At 48.1% G+C, this 24,669-nt stretch overlaps 1 protein-coding gene across 1 annotated transcript in view; it reads left to right on the forward strand.

The window, feature by feature from the left end:
- Cgn (cingulin) overlaps window positions 1-23,282 on the forward strand; it is a 28,062-nt gene extending 4,780 nt beyond the window's left edge. Inside the window, exons 2-21 of the mRNA XM_052179853.1 lie at window positions 2,666-3,537; window positions 4,209-4,309; window positions 4,431-4,500; window positions 4,611-4,706; window positions 5,616-5,743; window positions 6,647-6,779; window positions 7,566-7,778; window positions 8,088-8,236; window positions 8,456-8,588; window positions 11,607-11,816; window positions 12,135-12,341; window positions 13,317-13,574; window positions 16,307-16,477; window positions 17,811-17,972; window positions 18,892-18,981; window positions 20,129-20,212; window positions 20,300-20,418; window positions 20,729-20,837; window positions 21,443-21,606; window positions 21,879-23,282. Coding sequence (XP_052035813.1) covers window positions 2,698-3,537; window positions 4,209-4,309; window positions 4,431-4,500; window positions 4,611-4,706; window positions 5,616-5,743; window positions 6,647-6,779; window positions 7,566-7,778; window positions 8,088-8,236; window positions 8,456-8,588; window positions 11,607-11,816; window positions 12,135-12,341; window positions 13,317-13,574; window positions 16,307-16,477; window positions 17,811-17,972; window positions 18,892-18,981; window positions 20,129-20,212; window positions 20,300-20,418; window positions 20,729-20,837; window positions 21,443-21,606; window positions 21,879-22,020 — 3,579 coding nt within the window. The 5' untranslated portion in view covers window positions 2,666-2,697 and the 3' untranslated portion in view covers window positions 22,021-23,282. The remainder of the gene's footprint in view (window positions 1-2,665; window positions 3,538-4,208; window positions 4,310-4,430; window positions 4,501-4,610; window positions 4,707-5,615; window positions 5,744-6,646; window positions 6,780-7,565; window positions 7,779-8,087; window positions 8,237-8,455; window positions 8,589-11,606; window positions 11,817-12,134; window positions 12,342-13,316; window positions 13,575-16,306; window positions 16,478-17,810; window positions 17,973-18,891; window positions 18,982-20,128; window positions 20,213-20,299; window positions 20,419-20,728; window positions 20,838-21,442; window positions 21,607-21,878) is intronic.
- Window positions 23,283-24,669: the final 1,387 nt, after the last annotated feature.

Here is a 24,669-nt window from a genome sequence, read left to right on the forward strand (position 1 = left end):
ATGCTAAGAATGCCCTCAGTGTCGTTTCTCCCCCAAACTCTTTCTCCCTTGGATTCTGCCCTGCCTGCCCATCCTCCCTTAGCTGCCTGGTTTCCTGGCTTCCTAGAGCAGCTACTATCTCTGAGAGGGAGCGTGCCAAGTTTTCTTGGCCAGAGCCTCTCAGGGAGGTTGGACTGGGTGCGATTGTTTTTCTGTCTGGCACACCTGAGGCTCCTCCCTCCAGCTTGGTGCAGGGCTCTGGTAAAAACTAGCAGGAGGAGCAGGGCCGCCACATTTGTTGATGTTAGTTTGCTTGGAACAGAACCTCCCTCCCAAGTTCCAGGAGCGCACCTGGAACACATTCCATTTGCTGACTCTAAGCGTGAACCACGTGGACCAGGAAGTTGACCTGTAAGGTAGGTGGCCATGGCTCTAGCCTGCAGCCTACCTATTCGCAAGTCCTCGGGCCAACAGCTCACTCAGATCTGTATTTACAGGGCTGGAGATGGAGCTCTGTTTGGTAGAGTGATTGCCTAGCATACACGAAGCCCTGAGCTCCATCCCGGCACTGCCTGACCCCAGACCCAGTGGCTCAACTTTGTGAGACCAGTCCTCAAGGAGTGGAAATACAAGGATCAAAAGGTCATCTTCAGCTGCATAAGGAGGGTGAGGCCTGAAACTGGAGAGAAGGCTCAGCGAATAAGAAGGCTGACTGCTCTTCCAGAGGTTGTGAGTTCAATTCCCAGCAACCACATGGTGGCTCACAACCATCTGTAATGGGATCTGACGCCTTCTTCTGGAGTGTCTGAAGAGAGCTGCAATGTACTCATATATATAAAATAAATTAGTCTTTTAAAAAAAAAGTGAAAGGCCATCTTTAACCACATAAGACTTTTTTTTTTTTTTTTTTTTTTTTAGTTTTTTCGAGACAGGGTTTCTCTGTGTAGCTCTGGCTGTCCTGGAACTCACTCTGTAGACCACGCTGGCCTTGAACTCAGAAATCCACCTGCCTCTGCCTCCCAGAGTGCTGGGATTAAAGGCATGCGCCACCACTTCCCAGCCAAGACTTTGTTTTAAAAAAGAAAGAAAATCCTATTTAAGTCCTCCCTCCTCTCCTGCTGCCTGCCTGCTTGCTTCCTCTTCCTCTTCTCTCTCTCTCTCTCTCTCTCTCTCTCTCTCTCTCTCTCTCTCTCTCTCTCTTTCATTTCTTTCCTCTCGATTGGTGCTGAGGATTGAATCCCAGATCTCACAAATGCTTCACCACTGAGTCACAGCCCAGCCTGAAGTCCTCTCTCAGGTAGGTAGCACATTTATATGGTACCAAGTTCAAGTTCAAAAGGCACAAAAAGCCACACAGAGGAGATCCCGGAGAGTAGAAACTCTAATGTCATTGTCTAGCCCTTAGTAGTCTTACCCTAGAGACAACCCTGCTGCCAGTTGAAGTGTCTTCGTCCAAAATGGAATGCCACAGTTTATGATCTATTTATTTTAATAGACTCTGCTGTAGGAGGTTTCCTTTTTCAAGGAAGTGGAAAAATGAGATAGGCAGGTTTGGGGTCCACGTTTACTTGAGATAGGCAGGCTTGGGGTCCACGTTTTCTTGAGATAGGCAGGTTTGGGGTCCACGTTTTCTTGTGAGCCCCATGGCTATTTGTGTTGTATGTGAAGATCAGAAGATTATCTTCAAAGTCTTTTTTGTTTTTGTTTTTGTTTTTTTTCGAGACAGGGTTTCTCTATATAGCCCTGGCTGTCCTGAAATTCACTCTGCCTGCCTCTGCCTCCCAAGTGCTGGGATCAAAGGCGTGCCCCACCACTGCCAGGCTTTATCTTCAAAGTCTTAAGGAGCCACAATTCTCAGGATTCCATCAAAGGAAATGAATCATTTTGGGGGTGTGGGCCTCAAAGTATGCTATATGTTTCATTTTGATTTTTTTTCTTCCTATGTTTGGGGTCAAACCCAGGGCCTTGTACACACTAGGCAGACTGTCTACTAATGAACTACCTTCTTAGCCCTGTCAAAAGGGCGCCATCTGGATCAAGAGTATTAGCATCCTCGAGGAGAAGTTGCTGTGGAATGCAAATTTTTATGTCCTCCTCAGGACTAATAAGTCAGAAACTGGGGGTAGACTCCTACACCCCTCATTTCTCCTGCTCAGATAAGATATGAGAAATATTTTCTTTTCTTTCTTTCTTTCTTTCTTTCTTTCTTTCTTTCTTTCTTGAGAAATATTTTCTTTTCTTTCTTTCTTTCTTTCTTTCTTTCTTTCTTTCTTTCTTTCTTTCTTTCTTTCTTTCTTTCTTTCTTTCTTTCTTTCTTTCTTCCTTCCTTCCTTCCTTCCTTCCTTTCCTTCCTTTCCTTCCTTCCTTCCTTCCTTCCTTCCTTTCTTTCTTTCTTTCTTTCTTTCTTTCTTTCTTTCTTGTTTTGTTGTTGTTTGTTTGTTTGTTTGAGACAGGGTTTCTCTGTAGCCCTGGCTGTCCTGGAACTCACTCTGTAGACCAGGCTGGCCTCGAACTCAGCAATCTTCCTGTGTCTGCCTCCCAAGTGCTGGGATTAAAGGCATGCGCCACTACTGCCTGGGGAGAACTATTTTCTGTAGAAGGAACTGACTAGGCAGCCAGCTTCCCTGAAGCTGGGTTAGTTTCTACTTCAAGCTCTTTACTAAAACTTCTTTATTTCATCTTCTAGGAGCCCTCCTACATGTGGAGCGGGCACACACGATGGCTGATCCCCGGGGCCCTGTAGACCATGGAGTCCAAATTCGATTCATTACAGAGCCAGAGGGTGTTGCTGAGATGGGCACCCTTCGTCGTAGTGGGCGGCGCCCTGCTAAGGATGCAAGAGCCAGTACCTATGGGGTCGCTGTTCGTGTGCAGGGCATTGCCGGGCAGCCCTTTGTGGTTCTTAACAGTGGAGAGAAAGGGACTGACTCCTTTGGGGTCCAAATCAAAGGGAGCAACAACCGAGGGTCCCCAGGTGCACTGAGCTCTGATTCAGAGCTCCCTGAGAACCCCTACTCTCAAGTCCAGGGGCGTCCTGCCGCTTCTCGGGGCAGCACATCTGATGAGGAGCCCAGGGAGCAACTGAATGGAAAACTGCTCCGTTCCCAGTCACAAGCCTCTCTGGCTGGGCTTGCTCTCATGAGTCCTAGTAACAGGAGCACCAGCTTGCTGGAACTGGCCCCTAAGAAGACTAACTCGATTAACACCATCGACACTGCCCCCTTGTCTTCAGTGGACTCGCTCATCAACAAGTTTGACGGTCAGAAGGGGGGCCAGGTCCGGGGCCGCACTGGCCGCCGCACAAGGACACTTCCCCACGAGCAGCAGCGCAAGCGGAGCCAGAGTCTGGACAGCAGGCTCTCTCGGGACACGCGTGACGATCGGGAACTCCAGTCCGCCAACCACTGGACCCGGGGGACAAAGTATGACGACCACGTGGACAGTTCAAAGAACCCACCTCAGAGGCAGAGCCCTCTCAGCACCTTTAGCCGTTCCCGTCAGACTCAAGACTGGGTGCTTCAGAGTTTTGAGGAGCCACGGGATCCCGCCATGGTGCAGGTCAGATGTCGTCCCTCCCCATTTCCAACCTCCCTGGCTTTTTCTGGCTTTTCATCAACCCATAGACTCCTTTGCTGACTCAGATAACATAGGAGAGAAGGTCTCTGCCTTTTGTTCTCCATTTTAGCTACTACATACACAGCATACTTTGAAGGGTAAAATTGTAAGGAAAGTGGAACTGAGCATGGAGAGTTAGTCTTCTTCAGTCCGCAGCAAACGCCACTCTGCTAGGTCTGGCCCCTTTCACAGTGCAGGCCTGGAGGATATGGGAAGCTCCTTGGCTAGTCTTGGTGAAGGCTATGTGTTCTCCTTTCTGACTCAGCATGGCGAAGTGGGGAGCATCTTCACTCTGAGACAAACTTATGTGCATTCTAGATTCTAGAGCTCTGCATTTATAAACTCTAGCAATCTGTTGACGTCACTGACAAATTACTTGGGACATAGCTCACAGCTGGTTATTGAGAAAAACCTCATCTGCAGCAATATCGCAGAGATCTAGCCTGCTTTTGGAGTTTTTTCCTGGGCTGTTCCTCGGGCCTGAAGTGTTCCTTATTCTGAGAGGCCTTGTATCCCAGCTGCCACCTCTGTTCCATTCGAACCATATGTATACTTCTGGCCTAATCTTCCCTCTCCTCCTTTCCTTTCTCCTTGTCTTCATTTTTCTCCCACAGTTCAAATCAACTCCAGACCTCCTCAGAGACCAGCGGGAGGCAGCACCACCAGGCAGTGCGGACCATGTGAAGGCCACCATCTACGGGATCCTAAGGGAGGGGTGAGTGGGTCCGCCGCCATGGGAGCATACACTTTCCTCCTGGCCCTCTGGCTTTATTCCCCATCTTCCTTGCTTTTCCCTTTCCTCTGCTCAACCTCGTTTCTATGCTTCCATCCCCCAGAAGCGCAGAGAGTGAGGCGTCTGTGAGGAGGAAAGTTAGTTTGGTGCTGGAGCAGATGCAGCCTCTGGGGGTGAGTGGCCTTCTGGGAGTCTGAGCAAGGGTCAGGGCTGGGCCTTGAGGCCTCCGGGGATGGAGATGCAGGCTCACGCCCCACTCCTTGTTTCCCAATATCCCTGGCAGATGGTTTCTCCTGCTTCTACCAAGGCCCTGGCAGGGCAGGCTGATCTTACCCGAAAAATGGAGGAGCTTCAGAAAAAGCTGGATGAAGAGGTGAAGGTGAGGCTGGTTACCGGAGGATTGAAGGACTGCAGGGAAGATGCCTTTAGCTTGTCCTGGGGATGGACAGGTCTTACTAAGTGAATAGCCCTGGCTGAGCTTAATTCACAGAGACCTTCCTTACTCTGCTGGGATCAAAGGCGTGTGCCACTGCGCCCAGCTATGCTGGGTCTTCTTTGTAGGACAAGGCCTCTCTGTGTTATGTGAGACTAGAAGTCAGCAAGGACTTTGAGCTTGTCTGGATCCAAGATGGGTGGAGCGCATTGGAGCTCTGACTGCTTCCTTTTCATTTTCCCTAGGAGTCCCTATCTCCGGCTTGCTATTTACGGCTTATATAAAGCCTGGGAACCTTGTTTTTGTTCTCTGTCTGGTGGTGTAGCTCAGTTGCTAGAATGCGGGTGTTACATGTCTCACGTTCTGGGTTCAATCCCTGGTACCTAATGTAAGCAATTGTGTGGAACTCGCCTGTAAGTCCAGCACTCAGGAAGTAGCGACCGGAAGATCAGGAATTTAAGGTCATCTCTAGGTACTTATCAGGCTTGAGGACAAACTGAGTTACAAAATGTAACATCTTAAAAGAAGCATTTCTTCAACATCAGATGCGGAAGAATTGGGGATAAGCTTAGCTGTGTAATTTTGACTCATGGTTGTTATTACTAGGACATTTAGGGGACTTAATGAGGTTTGGTAGATTGATTGATTGATTGATTGATTGATTGACAAGGTTTCGACTCTGTAGCCTAAACTGCCTAACTGGCCTGGAATTCAGTGTGTGATCCAGGCTAGCCTTGAATTCATAGTGATCTTCCTGCTTCTGCCTCCCAAGGTCAGGATTACAGGCATGAGCTACCATGCCGAGCTATACTAGGTCTTTCTATAAGCTTTTCCTATTCTCCATTTCTCTTCCAGAAGCGGCAGAAGCTAGAGCCAAACAAGGTTGGGCTAGAGAGGCAGCTGGAGGAGAAGGCCGAAGAGTGCCACCGACTGCAGGAGTTGCTGGAGAGGAGAAAGGGGGAGGCCCAGCAGAGTGCCAAGGAGTGAGTGTGCAGATGGGTCATGTGACGTGTGGGTCACGTGGGTTAGTTTCAGGGCTTGGGCCTACAGGTGGGTCCTCCCATGGTTGCAGGAGGCCGAGGAGGACTCTTCAGGACCTAAAGGAGCAGGGATTGTTTTGTCTTTCCCTTTCTGTGGTAATGGTGATGGAGCATGATCTGGAGATAGGGTACCTGAGTGTGCCTGTCTAAGGTTCTTAGTTTGTTAAATGGCCCTAAAAGTAATCCGCTACCTCACACGATTATTGTGAGGATTTACTCACTGATTCAGCAGGTGTCTTCTGTCTGTGAGTGATGTTGTTTTGTGACAGACTCTGATGAGGGTTCCCGAGGGCCATCAGTGATCCTCACAGGTAGGGCGCTCCATGCCAGAATCTTAGCTCCCGGAGACAGAGACCAGCCAGTAAGGAATAGTATGTGAGTGACTGAAACGCTTGAGAATGTGGCGAGGACTCAGCAGGAGGGCCGGCTCATGCAGGAACAGCTCCAAGTATTAATTGAAATAGTTGGGTATAAAAGTTCATTTAAGGCTTGGAGCTGGCACAGCTGGTAAAGGTGCTTCCCACAGAACCTGAGGACCCTAGTTCAGTTCCTGGGACACACAAGTGGGAGGGAGAGAACCGACCCCTGCAAGTTGTCCTCTGACTGTCACACAGATCTCACTCCCATACAAATATTCATAGTAAGCAAAGAAAATAAAAAAAAAAGATTTGAATAGGGACATGGTTCACTGGTGAAGTGCTGGCCAGTTTGTCAAGGCCCTTCTATCGCTAGCACTGCAAAACAAAATGTGCAAAGAATAGAGATTTAAAAGAAGTTTAAATGAATCAACGTGTAGTAGCTGTGTAACTGCCCAACGTAGTATCCGGTAATGCTCTGTGTTGTTAGGCTGCAGAACATGAAGCTCCTGCTAGGCCAAGAGGAAGGACTGCGGCATGGGCTGGAGACCCAGGTGAAGGAGCTGCAGCTCAAGCTGAAGCACAGCCAGAGCCCTGACTCTGGGAAGGAGAGTCTCCTGAAGGTAGGAGGAGAGGGTGGGGTGTGCGTCTGCAGCATCAGCAGCATCAGCGTGAGGGTGTGGGTGTGTGTTCCCTCGCGTCCTCAGGCCTGTCATCCACTGTTTGCTTGGTGTGTGGAAAGTTGGAGGTTTGCTCCAGTGCTTCTCTGTGTGTTTTCAGGCAGTCTCAGAGGGAGTGCTAAGTTAGAGCTGAGAATGACAGTTCTCCTTTATTCCAAGGGCAGCGTAGAGGGCAAAAAGCACCTAATACTAGACTAATACAAAGTATGAATGCGTTCTTTCTTTCTTTCTTTCTTTCTTTCTTTCTTTCTTTCTTTCTTTCTTTCTTTCTTTCTTTCTTTCTTTCTTTCTTTCTTTCTTTCTTTCTTTCTCTCTCCCTCTCTCTCTCTCTCTCTCTTTCTTTCTTTCTTTCTTTCATTTTTTGTTTGTTTTTTGAAGACAGGGTTTCTCTGCATAGTCCTGGCTGTCCTGGAACTCACTCTGTAGACCGGGCTGGCCTCGAACTCAGAAATCCGCCTGCCTTTGCCTCCCTGAGTGCTGGGATTAAAGGTGTGCGCTACCACCGCCCGCCGGCATGAATACATTTTCTTGTTGGAGGCCGGACTTGACTAAGTTATCAGTTCTGGCTTCCAATCTGTGATCCTTCTGTCTTGGCCCTCAGGGTTAGACGCATTCGCTGCCCTGCCCAGCTCTCAGTAAATATTTTTTTTTTGGCTAAATGGGTGAGTTATTTAATAGACTGAATGAGTCCTAATATGACCATATTTTTTCCACTTCTCCGTTCTCCAGGACTTGTTAGAGACCCGGGAACTTCTGGAAGAGCTCTTAGCGGGCAAACAACGAGCAGAGGAGCAGCTGAGGCTGAGGGAACGGGAGCTGACAGCCCTGAAGGGGGCCCTGAAAGAGGAGGTGGCCTCGCACGACCAGGAGGTGGAACATGTCCGGCTGCAATACCAGCGAGACACGGAGCAGCTTCGCCGCAGCATGCAAGATGCGACCCAGGCATGTGGCAGGACACCGCCACGGGAGGGGCTGCCTTATTAGTGTAGTTTTGAACTTCTCCTGGTTGCAACTACGAGCCTTCCCTATAGGACATATGTGAGATGCAGTGAGAAGCCTTGGTGAGGAAACTGACCAGGGCAGGGAGGGGCATTACAGGCCTTAAGTACCTTAAGGATGTGTGGCCAAACTCCACAGGGACATAATGGAGGAGGCTTGCTGCAGATGTTGCAGAGAGACAGGCTGCAGCTTCCCAGCATTGTACTACTTCTGTCTCTGAGCCTCCTGGTGCTCATTTTTCTCTTTCCCTAGGACCACGCTGCAGTGGAGGCTGAGAGGCAGAAGATGTCTTCCCTCGTGCGGGAGCTGCAGAGGGAGCTAGAGGAGACCTCCGAGGAGACAGGGCATTGGCAGAGCATGTTCCAGAAAAACAAGGAGGAGCTGAGAGCCGCCAAGCAGGAGTAAGACCCCCTGCCTTGCAGCGCGTGCAGCCAACTCTTGTACCCCCGTACCTTCTGTACCTTCTCTCACACTTGTGTTTCCTAAGCTGCTTGTTCCCCCTGAGTGAGTGTCTACGGCAGGGGCCTGCAGAGGGCTGGTTTCCATTGTCCCGTGAATCTCCCCTGTGCGAAGTCTGACCTTGATCTTTTATCCTTTGTTTAAAACCTCGCTGAACTCAGACTGCTGCAGCTGCGGATGGAGAAGGAGGAGATGGAAGAGGAACTTGGGGAGAAGATGGAGGTCTTACAGAGGGACTTGGAGCAGGCCCGAGCCGGTACAAAAGATACTCACCAGGTTGAGGAGCTCAAAAAGGTACTCGGCACTTGGGGTACAGAAGGCCGGTTGGGATGATCTGCTGCCTCACTTGAGACACTTCTGCCCACGGTAGTGGGGCTGTAACCACTTGGCTTTCACGCTTCATGCTAGCCTTGGCTTTCCAGCTTTGCAGGGCTGCTCTCCTTGCTGGTTATAGAGTTTTCTAATAATAATAATAATAATAATAATAATAATAGGCTGTCAGCTGATAGGCAAAAGCTGCTAGCTACCTCCTAGAAGACATCTTAGCTGAATACAGGTGGCTTTGTAAAACTCCAGGGTCATTTTTGCAGGCTTAGAACCTTAATTTGGTCAGAACTGCAAAACCTGCTCTTTGAGGGGGAAATTCATTAACTATGTGATAAAACAAAATGTAAAAAGAATGCCTGCTTATTAATTTACATTGAGAAATATAATCCCTGGACTGGGATGCTGGTATCCGCTTGGCTAGCTGACCTACTTGCAGAAACCAAGTTGTAATCCAAAGACTATCTGGAAAGTGCAGTCTGGACACAGTGCTCAAGGGGTGCAGTGTGGGGTGTCCATCTTCCCAGTATCCCAAGCCACAGTGTTGCTGGCGGGTTGGTGACACAATACTTCAAGATTCCCACTTTGACTGTTTTTTCCAAAAGTCAATCCTTTTTCATCATGCATGGATGATAGTTCATAAAAGAGTTATGAGAAAGTCATAAAAATTAAAATAAACCCAGTTTCATACTCTTGGTGTTATAGTTTATGAAGGATAAGAACACAGCTGATAAGCCGGGTATGCTGGTTGCATGCCTTTAATCTTAGCATTTGCGAGGAAGAGGCAGGTGGATCTATGTGAATTCAAGGCCAGCCTGGTCTACATAGTGAGACATCTATGGCTCACTAGTGAGGGCTCTATAGAAAGACCCCGTGTCAACCCCCCTTCCCAGAAAAAAGAACCCCCTCCCCCAAAAATCCCCAAACCAAAGCAAATCAAAAAAAAGAGCACAGCTGGCGGTGGTGGCGCTCGCCTGTAATCCTAGCACTTGGGAAGCAGAGGCAGGCGGATTTCTGAGATCGAGGCCAGCCTGGTCTACAGAGTGAGTTCCAGGACAGCCAGGGCTACACAGAGAAACCCTGTCTCAAACAAAACAAAACAAAACAAAACAAACAAACAAAAAAAAAAAACAAAAAAAGAGCACGGCTGATTATTTTTGGATGACATATAACTATGATGTTGTGAAGTTAAAAATACCTCTTAATATATTAGCTGACATGGCCCACTTGACACAGTCCTCCAGATAAGGTCATTTATCATTATGCCTCAGATAAGAGGTATATTTTATCAAGTATTTAAGCAACATCTAGATGAGGGAAGCAGGCTAACCCAGTCTAATATAGACTAATATAGACAAGATAGCAGTGCTGTTCCCTTTTCTTTGTAAGGAGTTTTGTTAGTGTCTACATTGTAGTCACTGCACATTCAGTCCTGTTGGCTATTTCTAAATTTGAAAAGTGCTAATAACTAAATAGAATAGCTATTTATAGTTAAAAATTATAACTAAAGAGAACCATAATTTATATTTTAACTGTCCCTTAAAAGGAAATTTAAGATGTATTAGTATTTATTGTGTCATAATTTTGTTTTGGTATTTTTATTTATTTTTATTTTGTTGGCAGCCAGTCTTGTTTTATAAAATTCTAAACTATAAAATTCCTCTTTATTTTTTAGGTTTTTTATTTTTTTTGAGACAAGGACTCACTAGATAGACCAGGCTGGCTTTGAACTCACAGATATCTGCCTCTGTTTCCTGAATGCTGGGATTAGTACACCACCACGTTTGGCCTAACATTTTTCCTTTTAAAGCAGACAGTTGGTGGTTTTTAGAATATTCATTGTATTGCAAAGCCATGACCATTCTCTAGTTACAGGATATTTTAATAACCTCAGAAAGCGTCCCACAACTTTGTCTCTCCAGATTTGCATAAGCTGAATGTTTCATATAACTGTAATTCTGTAATGGCTTTTTAAAAAATGATTGATTTATTTATTTTATGTATTCACCATTGCTCTCTTCAGACACACCAGCAGAGGGCGTCGGATCCCATTACAGATGGTTGTGAGCCACCATGTGGTTGCTGGGATTTGTACTCAGGACCTCTGGAAGGGCAGTCAGTGCTCTTAACCACTGAGCCATCTCTCCAGCCCAACAATGGCTTTTCTTTTTTTTTCTTTTTTTTTTTTTTTTTTTTGGTTTTTTGGATTTGGTTTCTTTGAGACAGGGTTTCTCTGTGTAGCCCTGACTGTCCTGGAACTCACTCTGTAGACCAGGCTGGCCTCGAACTTAGAAATCCACCTGCCTCTGCCTCCCAAGTGCTGGAATTGCAGGTGTGCGCCACCACCGCCCGGCTTCAATAATGGCTTTTCATTTATGGATTTTTTTTCATGTGGTATAGTCAAGAGTCAACTGTGTGGTAACAAGTATCTCCATCTTTTTGTTTATTTATGTGTTACTAAGTTTTTTGAGATAGGGTCTTATATAGTCCAGGTTTGCCTGGAACTTGCTATGTAGCTGAGGATGCCTTGAACCCCCATCCTCCTGCCTCTGCCTTCTGTGTGTTGGATTATAGGTGTGTACCATCACACCTGGCTTCATCCAGTTTTACGTGTTTTGTCCATTTTCCAATTTAAGGGCATGTGGATTGCTTCTGGGTTTGACATACAGTGACCAATCTTGCTATGAACATTTATAAACAAGTTTTTGTGAGAACTGCCGCCTTTCTTAGACATGTTACTTGAGAACAGAATCGCCCTGTCACGTGGTTAGTCTGTTCAGCTTTTTTGAGTCAGCCCAATTGCTCTCTAAAGCAACCTTATCATTTGTATTTCTTTACCGGATGTGCAAAGTCTTAGTTTCATCACTTTCCAGAACCTCTTTATAGCCGAGTCTCCCACTGTTTTCTTCCCTTCTAGGAGCTTCGTAGTTTCATCACTTTCCAGAACCTCTTTATAGCCGAGTCTCCCACTGTTTTCTTCCCTTCTAGGAGCTTCGCCGCACCCAGGGGGAGCTTAAGGAGCTCCAGGCAGAGCGGCAGAGTCAGGAGGTAACTGGGCGACACCGGAACCAGGTGTTGGAGAAGCAGCTGGCAGTGCTGAGGGCGGAGGCTGATCGAAGCCGAGATCTGGAACAGCAGAACCTCCAGCTACAAAAGACCCTGCAGCAACTGCGGCAGGACTGTGAAGAGGCTTCCAAGGCAAGGGGAGTGGGCCCAGGGCTCAGGAGGTGGAGGCTGAGGGGTCAGGAGGGCTGAGAAGCCAGAGGTCCTGCCAAGTTAACCTATGCTGGGTATGTACTGAGGAGCCCTGGGGGCTCGTGTGTGTGGTGAATAGCAGATTTTAGTAGGGTGGTCACATCTGTGTAGGGGTAAGGTTATCAGGGAGGTTCCTGGTTAGGGCCACCCGGCTATGCTTAGCTCCTGTGAGCTTTTAGTGGGTTCTTGGGTAACCCCTTTTCCTGGTTGTAAATGTTGAGCCCCACGGTCTAAGCTGATTCTCCCAACTGCCCGGCGCAGGCTAAGGTGGCATCAGAGACAGAGGCCATGGTGCTGGGGCAGCGTCGGGCAACAGTGGAAACCACACTTCGGGAGACCCAAGAGGAAAACGACGAATTCCGAAGACGCATCCTGGGTCTGGAGCAGCAGCTGAAGGAGGCCCGAGGTTTGGCGGAAGGCGGGGAAGCGGTGGAGGCACGGCTTCGGGACAAAGTGCATCGGCTGGAGGTAACACTCCTGTCCACCTCGGGGTGGGGTGGGGGTGGGGCTCCCTGCTCTTCTCCCCTCCGCCTTTCCCAGCGTGCACCCTCACTCACCGAGCCCCTGAGTACTCGGCCATTGGTTTCGAATGCCCCCGTGCGCTGTGCATCCATCTTGGGATGCGGCCATCGGTTTTACTGCCAGTGTGCACTGCCCTTTTCCCTCACCGTATCTATTAAGCTTGGGTTCGTTTCCCCGACTGACTTGATATGAATGTTTCAAACTCTGAGCTGGCATTTTGTCTCCCACCCTCTGCTTGTTCTTTGATTTCTGAGCCTGTTTGCTATGTCCCCACCTCTTTCTTTCTTTCTTTCTTTCTTTCTTTCTTTCTTTCTTTCTTTCTTTCTTTCTTTCTTTCTTTCTTCCTTCCTTCCTTCCTTCCTTCCTTCCTTCCTTCCTTCCTTCCTTCCTTCCTTCCTTCCTTTCTTTCTTTCTTTCTTTCTTTCTTTCTTTCTTCTTTCTCTCTCCTTCCTTCTTTCTTCTTTCTTTCTTTCCTTCCTTCCTTCCTTCCTTCCTTTCTTCTTTCTTTCTTCCTTTCTTCCTTTCTTTCTTTCTTTGTCTTTCTGAGGCAGGATCTCACTAGTAATCCCTTTTGGCCGGCAACTCACTATGTAGACCAGGCTGGCCTTAAACTCACCTGCAGCCGGGCGTGGTGGCGCACGCCTGTAATCCCAGCACTCTGGGAGGCAGAGGCAGGCGGATTTCTGAGTTGGAGGCCAGCCTGGTCTACAGAGTGAGTTCCAGGACAGCCAGGGCTACACAGAGAAACCCTGTCTCAAAAAACCAAAAAAAAAAAACCCAAAACAAAACAAAACAAAAAAAAAAAACAACTCACCTGCGTCAGCCTCTCAAGGTCACCGCCCCAGCATTACCTTTACCTCCAGTGCTTCAGCCTGTGCTTTCCCTTCTCTCAGCCCAGCCCTCCTCCTCTCCGCCTCCCAGGTGGAGAAACAGCAGCTGGAAGAGGCTTTGAGCACAGCCCAGGAGGAGGAGGGGAACCTGGCCGCAGCCAAGCGGGCTCTGGAGGTCCGGCTGGAAGAGGCCCAGCGGGGGCTGGCACGCCTCGGGCAGGAACAGCAAGCCCTGAACCGGGCTCTGGAGGAAGAGGCGAAGCAGAGGGAGGCTCTCCGAAGGAGCAAGGCAGAGCTGGAGGAGCAGAAGCGATTGCTGAACAGGACTGTGGACCGACTGAACAAAGAGGTGAGTGTTGGTAGTGCGGACCCTTAGGAAGGGGTGTGAGCCGTGCCGAAGCGAGCCCCAGACGTGGGTCAGACAGGATTGGGCCAAATTGTTCTTTTTTAAAAAAGTTTTAAACTTTTTTTAACTTTTTAAAACTTTACTATTACTATTATCTTGTTTGTTTGTTTTCCTGAGACAGGGCTTCTCTATATAACTTGACGGCCCTAGAAGTCATGATATACACCAGGCTGACTTTGATTTTACAGAAATCACCTGCCTCTGCCTCCCATGTGCTGAGATTAAGGGAGGGTGTGTGCCGCCATGTTTGGCCCTCACATATCTGTCTGTGTGGGCGTATATGTGTGCATGTGAGTACAGTACCCACGGTGGTCGGTCAAAGAGGACGTCAAGTTTCCCGGAGGCAGAGTTACAGGCAGTTTCGAGCTGCCTGATGTGGGTGCTAGAACCCGAACTCGGTCCTGGAAGAGCAGTATGCACATTTTCCCCTTGTTCATTAATTTATTTATTCACTTCACATCCTGATGGCAGCCCCTGTCTCCCCCCAGTACCCCTCTCACACAGCCCCTCCTGCCATCCCTTCCTCTGAGAAGAGGGAGGAGGGGGAGGTCTCCCCTGGATACCAACCCACCCTGGCACCTCAAGTCACTGCAGGACCAGACTCATCCTCTCCTACTGAGATAAATCAAGGCAGTCTAGTTAGGACCCACAGGCAGGGAAAGAGTCAGGGTAGGCCCCGCCTCCAGCTGTTGGGGACCCCCATGAGGACCAAGTTGCACACCTGCTGCATGTTTGTGGTGGGGAGAAGCCTATGTGTGCTCTCTAGTTGGTGGTTCAGTCTCTGGGAAGCCCCCAAGGGTCCAAGTTAACTGATTATGTTGGTCTTCATGTGGAGTTCCTATCCCCTCTGGGTTCCTCAGTCCTTCCTCCAACTCTTCCATAAACGTCCCTTCATGGGCTCCATCTAATGTTTGCATCTGTTTCTGTCAGCTGCTGGATGGAGTCTCTCAGAGGACAGTTATGCTAGGCTCCTGTGTGCAAGCATAACAGAGTATCATTAACAGTGTCAGAGATTGGTGCTTGCCCATGGGATGGGTCTCAAGTTGGGTCTGCCACTCCATCTTTGTCCTTGCATTTCTTGTAGGCTGGACAGAGTTTGGGTGGAAGGTTTTGTGGGCGCATTGCTGTTCTTATCCCCCCCACTGGGAGTCCTGTCTGGCTACAGGAGGTGGCCTCTAGGCTCCATGTCCCCTCCTGCTAGGAGCCTCAGCTAGAGTCACCCTCAGACTCCCCAGAGCCTCCCAGTCCCAGTTTCTGCCACGTCCATCCAGTTCTCTCCCTCCATTCACCTACTATGATGGTTTTATTTCCCCTTCTGAGTGAGATTCAAGCATCCTTGCTTGGGCCTTCCTTGTTGTTTAGCATCTTTGGGTCCATGGAGTGTATGATAGGTATCCTGTACTTTATGGCTAATATCCACTTATAATTGAGTACATACCATGCGTGTCCTTTTGGGTTTAGGTTACCTCACTCAGGATGATATTTTCTAGTTCCATCCATTTGCCTGCAAATTTCATGATGACCTTGTTTTTAATAGCTGAATAGTACTCCATTGTGTAGATGAACCACATTTTCTTTATCCATTCTTCTGGATAGAAGACATCTGGGTTGTTTCCAGTTCCTGGCTATTACAAATAAAGCTTCTATGAACATGATTGACCAGTGTCCCTGTGTACAGGGTGTATGCCCAGGAGTGGCAATATGTACTCTTAACCACTGAGCCATCTCTCCAGGCCCCCCTTTTTTTTTAGACAAATCTCAGGTGACTAAAACTAGCCTTCATTGGCATGTGCCACTGTGCCCGGCCAGAACTGTGATATACTACTTATGTGACAGTGATTTTGACCCATGGTCTTCACTCTTGGAGAATAGTTCTAAGAGTTTGCTTTAGAAGTATAGAAGACCTAAACATAAGAATCTGCATTAGTAGCTGGGTGTGGTGGAACATGCCTTTAATCCCAGACTCAGGAGGCAGAGGCAGGTGGCTCTCTGAGAGTTAGAGGCCAAGCCTGGTCTGCAGAGGGAGTCCCGAACAGCCAGGATATTACACAGAGAAACTCTGTCTCGAGAGACAAAACAAAACAAAAAAGAATCTGCATCAGTAAAGATTTAAATTGCAGGGAGAGCAAGGGAGACAAGGAAATCAAATTGCTTTTCACTGGTAAGGTTCTTCTCTCAGTCTTACTTTACAAAACGAGGCCAACCTCTAGCAATGTCAATTTAGAAAAAAAAGATACATACATTTGATTTTCACTAATGTAGCAACTGAGGGTTTGTGGTAGTTTAGTTGGCAGATTTCCTATCTTAGTAGTATATCTTATAACCAGAGTTTGCAGAAATGTGGTCATTGAAGGTTTATTTCGTATCAGCCACTTTATACATATTTTAAATCATTAACATAATTTAGTATCAACTCATCAGTGTAGGTGCTGTTATTATCCCATTTTATGGATGGGAAAATGAGACCAGAGATGATAAGGGCTAAAGCTACGACGTCCAGACGTTTGAATATCTAATTACTAGTCATACCAGGGATCTAGACCAGGCAAGCTAGAGAGAGCTGCTTGGCAGAGAGGAGGCTCTTGGGAGACTCTTGGTAGCTGGGTCTAGAGAAGCAACAGAACATTTGTTACAGAGGTGCAGTGCTGACAGAAACCTTTTTCTTTGCATTTTAGCTTGAGCAGATCGGGGATGACTCCAAGGTCGCCCTGCAGCAGCTCCAGGCTCAGATGGAAGATTACAAGGAAAAGGCCCGGAAAGAAGTAGCTGATGCCCAGCGTCAGGCCAAGGATTGGGCCAATGAGGCTGAAAAGAATTCAGGGGGGCTGAGCCGGCTTCAGGATGAGGTAGGAATGTAGACTACAGGGACCTTCCTATCCATGGCTTTGAAAGTCTTTGCCTTCTCACTGAACCTATGGCTGGAGTGCTGGGCCCCGACTCACGTGGAACCACAGACAAGGGCACCCATCTCTAGAGCAGCATCCATCTCTAGAGCAGCATCCATCTCTAGAGAAGCATCCATATCTAGAGCAGCATTCACCTAGAGCAGCATCCATCTCTAGAGCAGCATCCGTCTCTAGAGCAGCATTCACCTAGAGCAGCATCCATCTCTAGAGCAGCATCCGTCTCTAGAGCAGCATTCACCTAGAGCAGCATCCGTCTCTAGAGCAGCATTCACCTAGAGCAGCATCCATCTCTAGAGCAGCATTCACCTAGAGCAGCATCCATCTCTAGAGCAGCATCCATCTCTAGAGAAGCATCCATCTCTAGAGCAACATTCACCTAGAGCAGCATCCATCTCTAGAGCAGCATCCGTCTCTAGAGCAGCATCCGTCTCTAGAGCAGCATCCGTCTCTAGAGCAGCATCCGTCTCTAGAGCAGCATCCGTCTCTAGAGCAGCATCCGTCTCTAGAGAAGCATCCGTCTCTAGAGCAGCATTCACCTAGAGCAGCATCCGTCTCTAGAGCAGCATCCATCTCTAGAGCAGCATCCATCTCTAGAGCAGCATCCATCCATCTCTAGAGCAGTGGCTTTCAACCTCTACTGCACATTAGAGTCACCCGGGATGATTTTTTTAAAATCTTTTTTGCTTTTTTTCCCTGCTCTTTTGAGACAGGATTTCTCTGCAACTCCGACTGTCCTGGAATTGAGAGATTGGGTGCCTGTCTCCTGAGTGCTGGAATTAAAGGCATGCATTGCCATTGCTAGACTGAGATTTTTAAAAAATCTTACTGTCTAAACATCATTTCATATTACTTAGATCATAATTTGGGACCTAGAATCAGTAGATGTTTGTTTGTATGCTTTGTTTGTTTTGAAGTAGGGTCTTAACTACGGTTGGCTTTGAACTCACAGAGATCTATTTGATCTCTACCTGCTAAGTGCTGGGAGTTAAGGCCTGAGAGGATTGGTAGTTTTAAAAACTCTTTAAATCGGCATAGTTAATGCTTGCTCCTAGTAAAACCCTCACGTGATTCCCATTTGTGTAGAAAGTTTTAAGACAATAAAATAAACTAAAAGTGACTCTTCTGTCACTACTAGGCAAGGGCTCTACCATTAAGCTGTGGTGCAGCCTGGCTCTAAAGCATCAGTGGTGAAGTATTTCTCCCCTCAGGCAGCACACTCCCATCCCCCACATTTCAATTAGGCTGAGCTGTTGTGTGTTCTCTTTGGGTGCAGCTGCAAAGGCTGCGGCAAGCCCTGCAGACATCCCAGGCTGAGCGGGACACAGCCAGGCTGGACAAAGAGCTGCTGGCCCAGCGACTGCAGGGGCTGGAGCAAGAGGCTGAGAACAAGAAACGCTCCCAGGATGACAAGGCTCGACAGCTGAAGAGCCTAGAGGTAAAGACGCGCCGGGACAGGCTCAGTAGGGACAAAGGGCTCTGGCGCAGGTGAGATGCGAGTGGGAAAGGAGCCAATTTATTCCAAGCCTTTCTCAGTATCAGAGACTAAAACTCTGATAAAGACAACTGATGGTTTTTCTAGGTTACAGTGTTTTAGCAACTATGAACTAAATGCAGATACTAAGAAATTTATAGATGTCCTAAAAAATTTGGATTTTTGTCGTCTGTTGCATTTGGACGGACAGTGGTAGCACTGACTTTCTAGACTTGAGTTTTGCATGTTAGTAGTTGTCTAGTGGCTTTCCTCCCTTAGAGTGAATGGTAGTCTTCAATTTGCTGTACTTGAAAGTGAGAATAATAGCAACAAGGGTATATTGCACTGTGGGTGTGGCATGTAAGACTCATCTCATCCTCTGCATCACCCTGTAACGTAGATAGACTCGTCTCCATTTTACAGATAAGGAAAACCAAGGCATGGAGATAAGTAACTTTCCAGTGGAGTGGGTCCGGTACTAGAAAGCTGTAGGTCTGATTTTCAGGCGTAGGTGGTTGGCTCAAATTCATGCTCTCAGCTTCTGCCCAGTACTGTGTGGCTTAAATTTGCTTCACACTTTGTAATTGTCGCCTGAGCCCTTCCATCTTGGCCTCTGCTGGGAGACCTGAATTTCACTTTGAGGTTTTCCATTAGGGAAATAGATCTCCAAGAACGAACAGATTCTAGGGTTTTCCTTCCTGGTCAGCAGAGGGCGCTGGCCCCATGGTGGTTTTGAGCAAGCTGGAGCAAGGATCAGAAGGTTCCAGAATGTGCCTTCGAGAAAAGTCTGTGGGGCTGAAGTTTTGATGAGACTTTGATCCGAGTTTGGTATTCTAGGGAGCAGAACTAGGGACAGAATTGACCTTTTGCTCTTCCACCACAGGAGAAAGTCTCACGGCTGGAAGCAGAGTTAGATGAAGAAAAGAACACCGTGGAACTGCTAACAGATCGGGTGAACCGTGGCCGGGATCAGGTGACTCCTCCTGACCCCTCCCCGTGCCTTCTCCTTGCTGTAACACCCCCTCTCTCAAAGACAACTTAACACTCTTGTAATCTGTAGCCTGGACAGAGACTACTTCCTGCTCTTGTAGACAGGTTTCCTTAGGTGGAAGGAAGCCAAGGCTTGGAGTCTGGGGAAAGACTCCTGGTGGCCTAGGCTGCTCTAATTCCGTGAGGACTGTGTGAATTCAGGAGTGCTGGCTGCGGGATTTCCAGAGCCTTCTTTCAAATGCCCCCTCCCAATAGCTATAATTTCTTCTTTTAACTTGACACCCAATCATTTTTTGTGTGTCGTTGTTGTTTCTAAGACACGGTCTCTCTAGGTAGGTCCGACTGGCCTTGGGATATGCTATATAGAGCAGGCTGGCCTTAAACTCACGGATCTGATTGCCTCTGCCTCCACGTGCTGGGAGTAACGGTGTGCACCACCCTGCCTACCTCCAGACATCACTTTAGTCTATAGTAGTCCACCCCTTGTCTCCCCTCCCATAAAACATCTATCACTATCATAATGCATTCAGTCCAATTTCCAAAGCCCTTATTCAGAAGTCCAGAGTTCAAAACTGTTCTGAGACTCAAAGCAGTCTTGTGTTTAATTGTAAGCTCCACGCCCACGTCTAGAATCCAAGGCTCATGGTGACATCACCTGGCTCTGATAGTCTCGGGCGGTCCTTCCCCTCAAGGTCTGCTACCTGCAGCACACATACCCTCTCTGTTCTCTTCTTCCCCAGCTCCTCTGGCTGCTTCCATCATTCTACTGCAGATGCCCCACATTCCCAGTGCTTTAGACACATTGGGGTCCCCAGTGCAACTCTAGCTTCGCTTTCACAGATTATGCGGCAGCCTTTCAGGGCCCCTTGCAGAAAATCTAACTGATTTTCGTTTACAATCCATCATAGTGAGGCAGCTTCATGGCCGTGGGAATGGGTTTCTCAAATCTAGTTAGGCCAGGGAATACTGAGAGAGGAATGCTGGATTCTAGGGTGAGAATTCTTAGTTACCTGAGAATTTGGGGGACTCAGGGTTCAGAGTATCCTCCAGGGATCTGCTTCTGCTGATTCACTTTGCTGGTTTAGCCTTCATCTTTCCCAAGTCTGATTCTCCTTGCCCATCCCTAATAGGTGGATCAGCTGAGGACAGAGCTCATGCAGGAGAGATCTGCTCGGCAGGACTTGGAGTGTGACAAAATCTCCTTGGAGAGACAGGTGAAAAGGAGTCTTGGGAACAGAGTCAGGGGACCAGTCAGAGGATCAACTGGAGCATTAACCATGGACTCTTCCCATTTCTCACAGAACAAGGATTTGAAGACCCGGTTGGCCAGTTCAGAAGGCTTCCAGAAACCCAGTGCTAGCCTCTCTCAGCTTGAGTCCCAGAACCAACTATTGCAAGAGCGGCTGCAAGCTGAAGAGAGGTGATATGAACCTGTCATGCAGCCCCCTCACCCTCCCTTTCTTCCTCCGGGCTTTTCTTCTCTGGGTCTTCCTCTACCCTTGATCTCACATCTAGCCAACCTGGCCTCACCTTCAGGGAGTCCCCCTGGGTCCTGATATAGAGTAGAGCTGTGGAAATTCTGGGATGTGAATGGCTTCTGTCTTCCTGGATCTTCCCCATCTACTGGTAAAGCTCATGACAGAGAAGTCCTTGGAAGCAATACAGCGCTAAGTGAAGACTCCCTTAGAGAGAGCAACAGCCACAGACCTCTCTTCCCTTCTCCCTCCTAGAGAGAAGACAGTTCTGCAGTCCACCAACCGAAAACTAGAACGGAGGGTTAAGGAGCTCTCCATCCAGATCGATGATGAACGACAGCATGTCACCGATCAGAAGGACCAGGTGAGGACAGGACACAGTGATCGCTTAGGCCAGGGGACGCCATCCCCACAAGTCCTCCACACTTACATTTTGGAAGGACAAAGATGACTGACTAGTCACAAACTAGAGAATTCTAGTAGTCATGACCTCTATTGAGTGTGCTGGTTTCTCTAAGTGTTACATGCACATTAGTTCTTTGACTAACCTTTGTGTTGTGCTTGTGTGGGGTGTGTATGTGTATGCACATGTCATGTACAAGTGTGCACATATGTACAGAGGCTGGAGGACAATTGTGTGTTGTTCCTCAGCATATTCTAGCCTTTTTTTTTTTTTTTTTTTGAGTCAAGGTCTCAAAAAATTTTTGGAATTTGCCAAATAGGTTAGGGTTGTCTGACTGGCTAGTATACTCTAGGGAGATTGAACTTAGACCCCGTGCTTGCATGGCAAGCATCTTATTGTCTGCACAATCTCCTCAGAAATTCCCCGGGACTGGAGAACTTACACAAGGTCACAGCGGGAGTTGGGGAGGTGGGAGAGCTCGTGGATTGTCTCTTGTCAGAGTCACTGCAGGGGAGGTCCCAGCCCTTGGTAGTTGATGCTTTCCTAATGTGTGGTACCCTGCTTAGCTAACCCTGAGGGTGAAGGCTTTGAAGCGACAGGTGGATGAAGCAGAAGAGGAAATAGAGCGGCTGGACAGCCTGAGGAAGAAGGCACAGCGGGAACTGGAGGAACAGCATGAGGTCAATGAACAACTCCAGGCCAGGATCAAATCCTTGGAAAAGGACGCCTGGTACGCTATGACAGCCCTTCTGTCACTCCTTCTGCACCGCACTCTTGGGGAGTAGGGAATGGTCCCTCCCAAGCTGGAGAAATATGAAGTCCCTTATCCTGTCTAGAAGCCAGTATGGTTAGTTCTTAGTATCTTAGCTTCTGTCCTTCGCTTTATCGACCTCGATCCCTGACTAGTAGGTGACCATGTGAGTAGTGCTAGGTCTTAGAAGAATTACTTCTTTAGTGGGAAAGCATGATTGTCTCAGTCTGTTCCTTTTCTCTCTGACTCAGGCGAAAAGCTTCCCGGTCAGCTGCTGAGTCAGCCCTCAGACAAGAGGGGCTGAGCTCTGACGAGGAGTTTGACAGTGTCTACGACCCCTCATCCATTGCATCACTGCTTACTGAGAGCAACCTGCAGACCAGCTCATGCTAGCTCATGTTCTGCTGGACCACAAACGGGCTTGTGGTCAAGCCTATCCCCGCCAGCCCTGTTCTGCTTTGCTCTGTCCTGCCTGCCTCAGAGTCTTTTTATTTTTCCTACAAGTGATCCCATTCGGACTTAAGACCGGGAAGGGTCAGAGTGCCGGTGATAAGCATTATCAGTGAGCTGGTGGGTGGACTTGTCTTTTCTCTGGAGGAGTGGGCATTCAGTCCTGCTGAGTCCTTCCTGTAGGACCTCTCCATCATCCCTTGCAGTGGGACTAATGGTCAGCATATATACTGACTGGGGCTGTGAAGGACAGGAAGGGATGGATATTGCCATGTATGCAAAGCTTTATTCCTTTAATATTTATCCGTATGGCTCAGGGAAATACCCAATGTTGTTCTGCTCCCTGGATCCCTGCAACCTTTTCTCCTCCCACTCTGGAGCAGGGAGGGAACCTTATGGGTAATGGACATGCAGGCGTGGCGCTACCCGCTTACAGACACTTCTTTTTGCAGTCATAGGTCCTAGCGTCTCTTCAGTTGCAATGTTCTTGTTTCCCCAAGCCGCTGGGTCCAGGAGATCGCCTGTCTTTCTTCTCCATCCCTGCTTTGCTCTCAGTGCCTTACCAGTGTGAGAGGTGGATGAGGATGCTGTTCTTGCCTTTTATAAACCTGCACATTCATACCTCTCCAAAGACCAGCCTGTCCCTGGGGGCCTCAGCCTGTCCTCTGACCCCAGTGACTGGGCAGCTGCAGGCTGCTCTGCCAGCCAGCCCCGGGAGAAGGCCTTGGTAAGGCGGTAGGGACTGGTTCTGCTCAGGGTTGCCGTCTTCCTCACCCCTGACTGAGGATGCTGCCAGACGCTGGTTGTACCTGGGAACCATGGCGACTGTATACAGGTTCTAAAGTCAAACACCTAGTCCCCGGGGCCTCCTGTGGCTTCTCTGATCAGCAGTGCCCAGCTTCTGTGGGCACCAACAGAGTCTAGCTTTTCTCAGGAAGTGGGCCCTGATTCAGAGCTCTGCCTGGAGTTAGAAGCTGACTCTCAGTAGAGATGGGAAGGGGTAATGGAGAATGTATTCCTCCTTTGAGTTTTGGGGTGTGCCAAGCTCTGGTGGGTGAAGGTAATGGGAATGGTTCACTCTTATCTCCAAAGGAAGTTCTGTTCTCATCAATGACTTGTAATTTCATGATTTAAAAAAAAATATATTCTGCAAATCAGATATTTTCTCCCAATCCAGCCTTGGTTTATTTTAAATTAAATATTAAAATGGCATATCTATATTGAAATTCTTGTCTTCATTTTTCTGGCTAATTTGAAGGCCTATTCTAGAGGGTTTTTCTCTCTCTTTTTTTTTTTAATGTGTGTGTGTGTGTGTGTGTGTGTGTGTGTGTGTATACATGTGAATGCTACATTTGTAGAGCTCAGAAAATAACTTTTGAGAGAGAGAACAACTTTTCTCATTTTCCACAATGTGGGTCCTGGGATTGAACTCAAGTGGTCAGACTTGGCTGCAGGCGACTTTCCCTGCTAAGAAGACCATATTCCAAGAAGTCATTTAAACTACATTAAAATGAGGCTTTAGCTCAGTTTTTAGAGGTCTGATATGGCTGATCAGGGATCTAGGAAACAGGCTACTTAAGGTAGGACCATTATGTCCTAACAACCTCTGGGAATAACAGAGTGCTATATAAGTTACTTGTCTGTTGCTGTGATATAAAACAGCCAAGACAGCTTAAATAAAAAAGTGTGTACTTGAGCCTACAGTTCCAGAGAGGTAAGAGGCCATCACCATCATGGTGGGAGGCACAGCATCAGGCAGAGGCACAGCATCAGGCAGGCAGGTAGCTCATATCTCACACGGCAAGCAGGAAGCAGCAAACTAGGAATGGTGGGAGTCTTTGAACTCTCAAAGCCTGCCCCAGTGACTTGGTGCTCCAGCAAAACTATGTTTCCTCAACCCCCACCAAACAGTGCCTCCAACTGGGAACCAAGTATTCAAAGAACAGAGCCTATGGAGGGGGGGACCAACGACTTTCTCATTCAAACCACCACAGATGCCTTCTTTGAGGGATAGAGGGAAAGACCTGAACTGAGTTTTTCCTCCTTCTCTGGGTCACTGATATCCCTAGTATTATCTTCCAAGTACAGACAGCTTTGCATCCATTTTTTACTGGCCAGTGACTCAGAGTCCAGTCCAGTCCCCGCTCACCCCCCTGTTTCCCCACCCCCACCTCCTCAACCTAACACTTTAAGGACCTAGCTGTTCACCAAAACAAATTGCTAGCTATAGTGGCACTGCCTAGTCAAACTGATCAGGCCTTACACACTGTGCCTGCTGTCAGTGTGGAGTGCAATAGCCTACCCGAGGTCAGCCCTCAAGATCCAGTCTAAGCTTGAGAAGCGAATGCCTTTGGTGCCACTGAGACTCTTTTTCTCTAGGGTGCAAATTCCTTTTAAGGCCATGTGTCCCGCCTCTCCCTACCATATAAGGCTAGTTTCTGCAAAGCAAGCCCCACCCAGAGCTTAGCAGGCTTTGACTTCGACCTGGGCCACTTGCCAGGAAAAAGCACCTGCCAGACTGGCTTAGACTAGTCCGAGTGAGCTGGTCCTTGGTGCCTGCCTTTCTGCCTCTGTGGTAGAACTCTGAGGAAA

Source organism: Apodemus sylvaticus, chromosome 4 (assembly GCF_947179515.1).
Source record: "Apodemus sylvaticus chromosome 4, mApoSyl1.1, whole genome shotgun sequence".
Lineage (NCBI taxonomy): Eukaryota > Metazoa > Chordata > Mammalia > Rodentia > Muridae > Apodemus > Apodemus sylvaticus.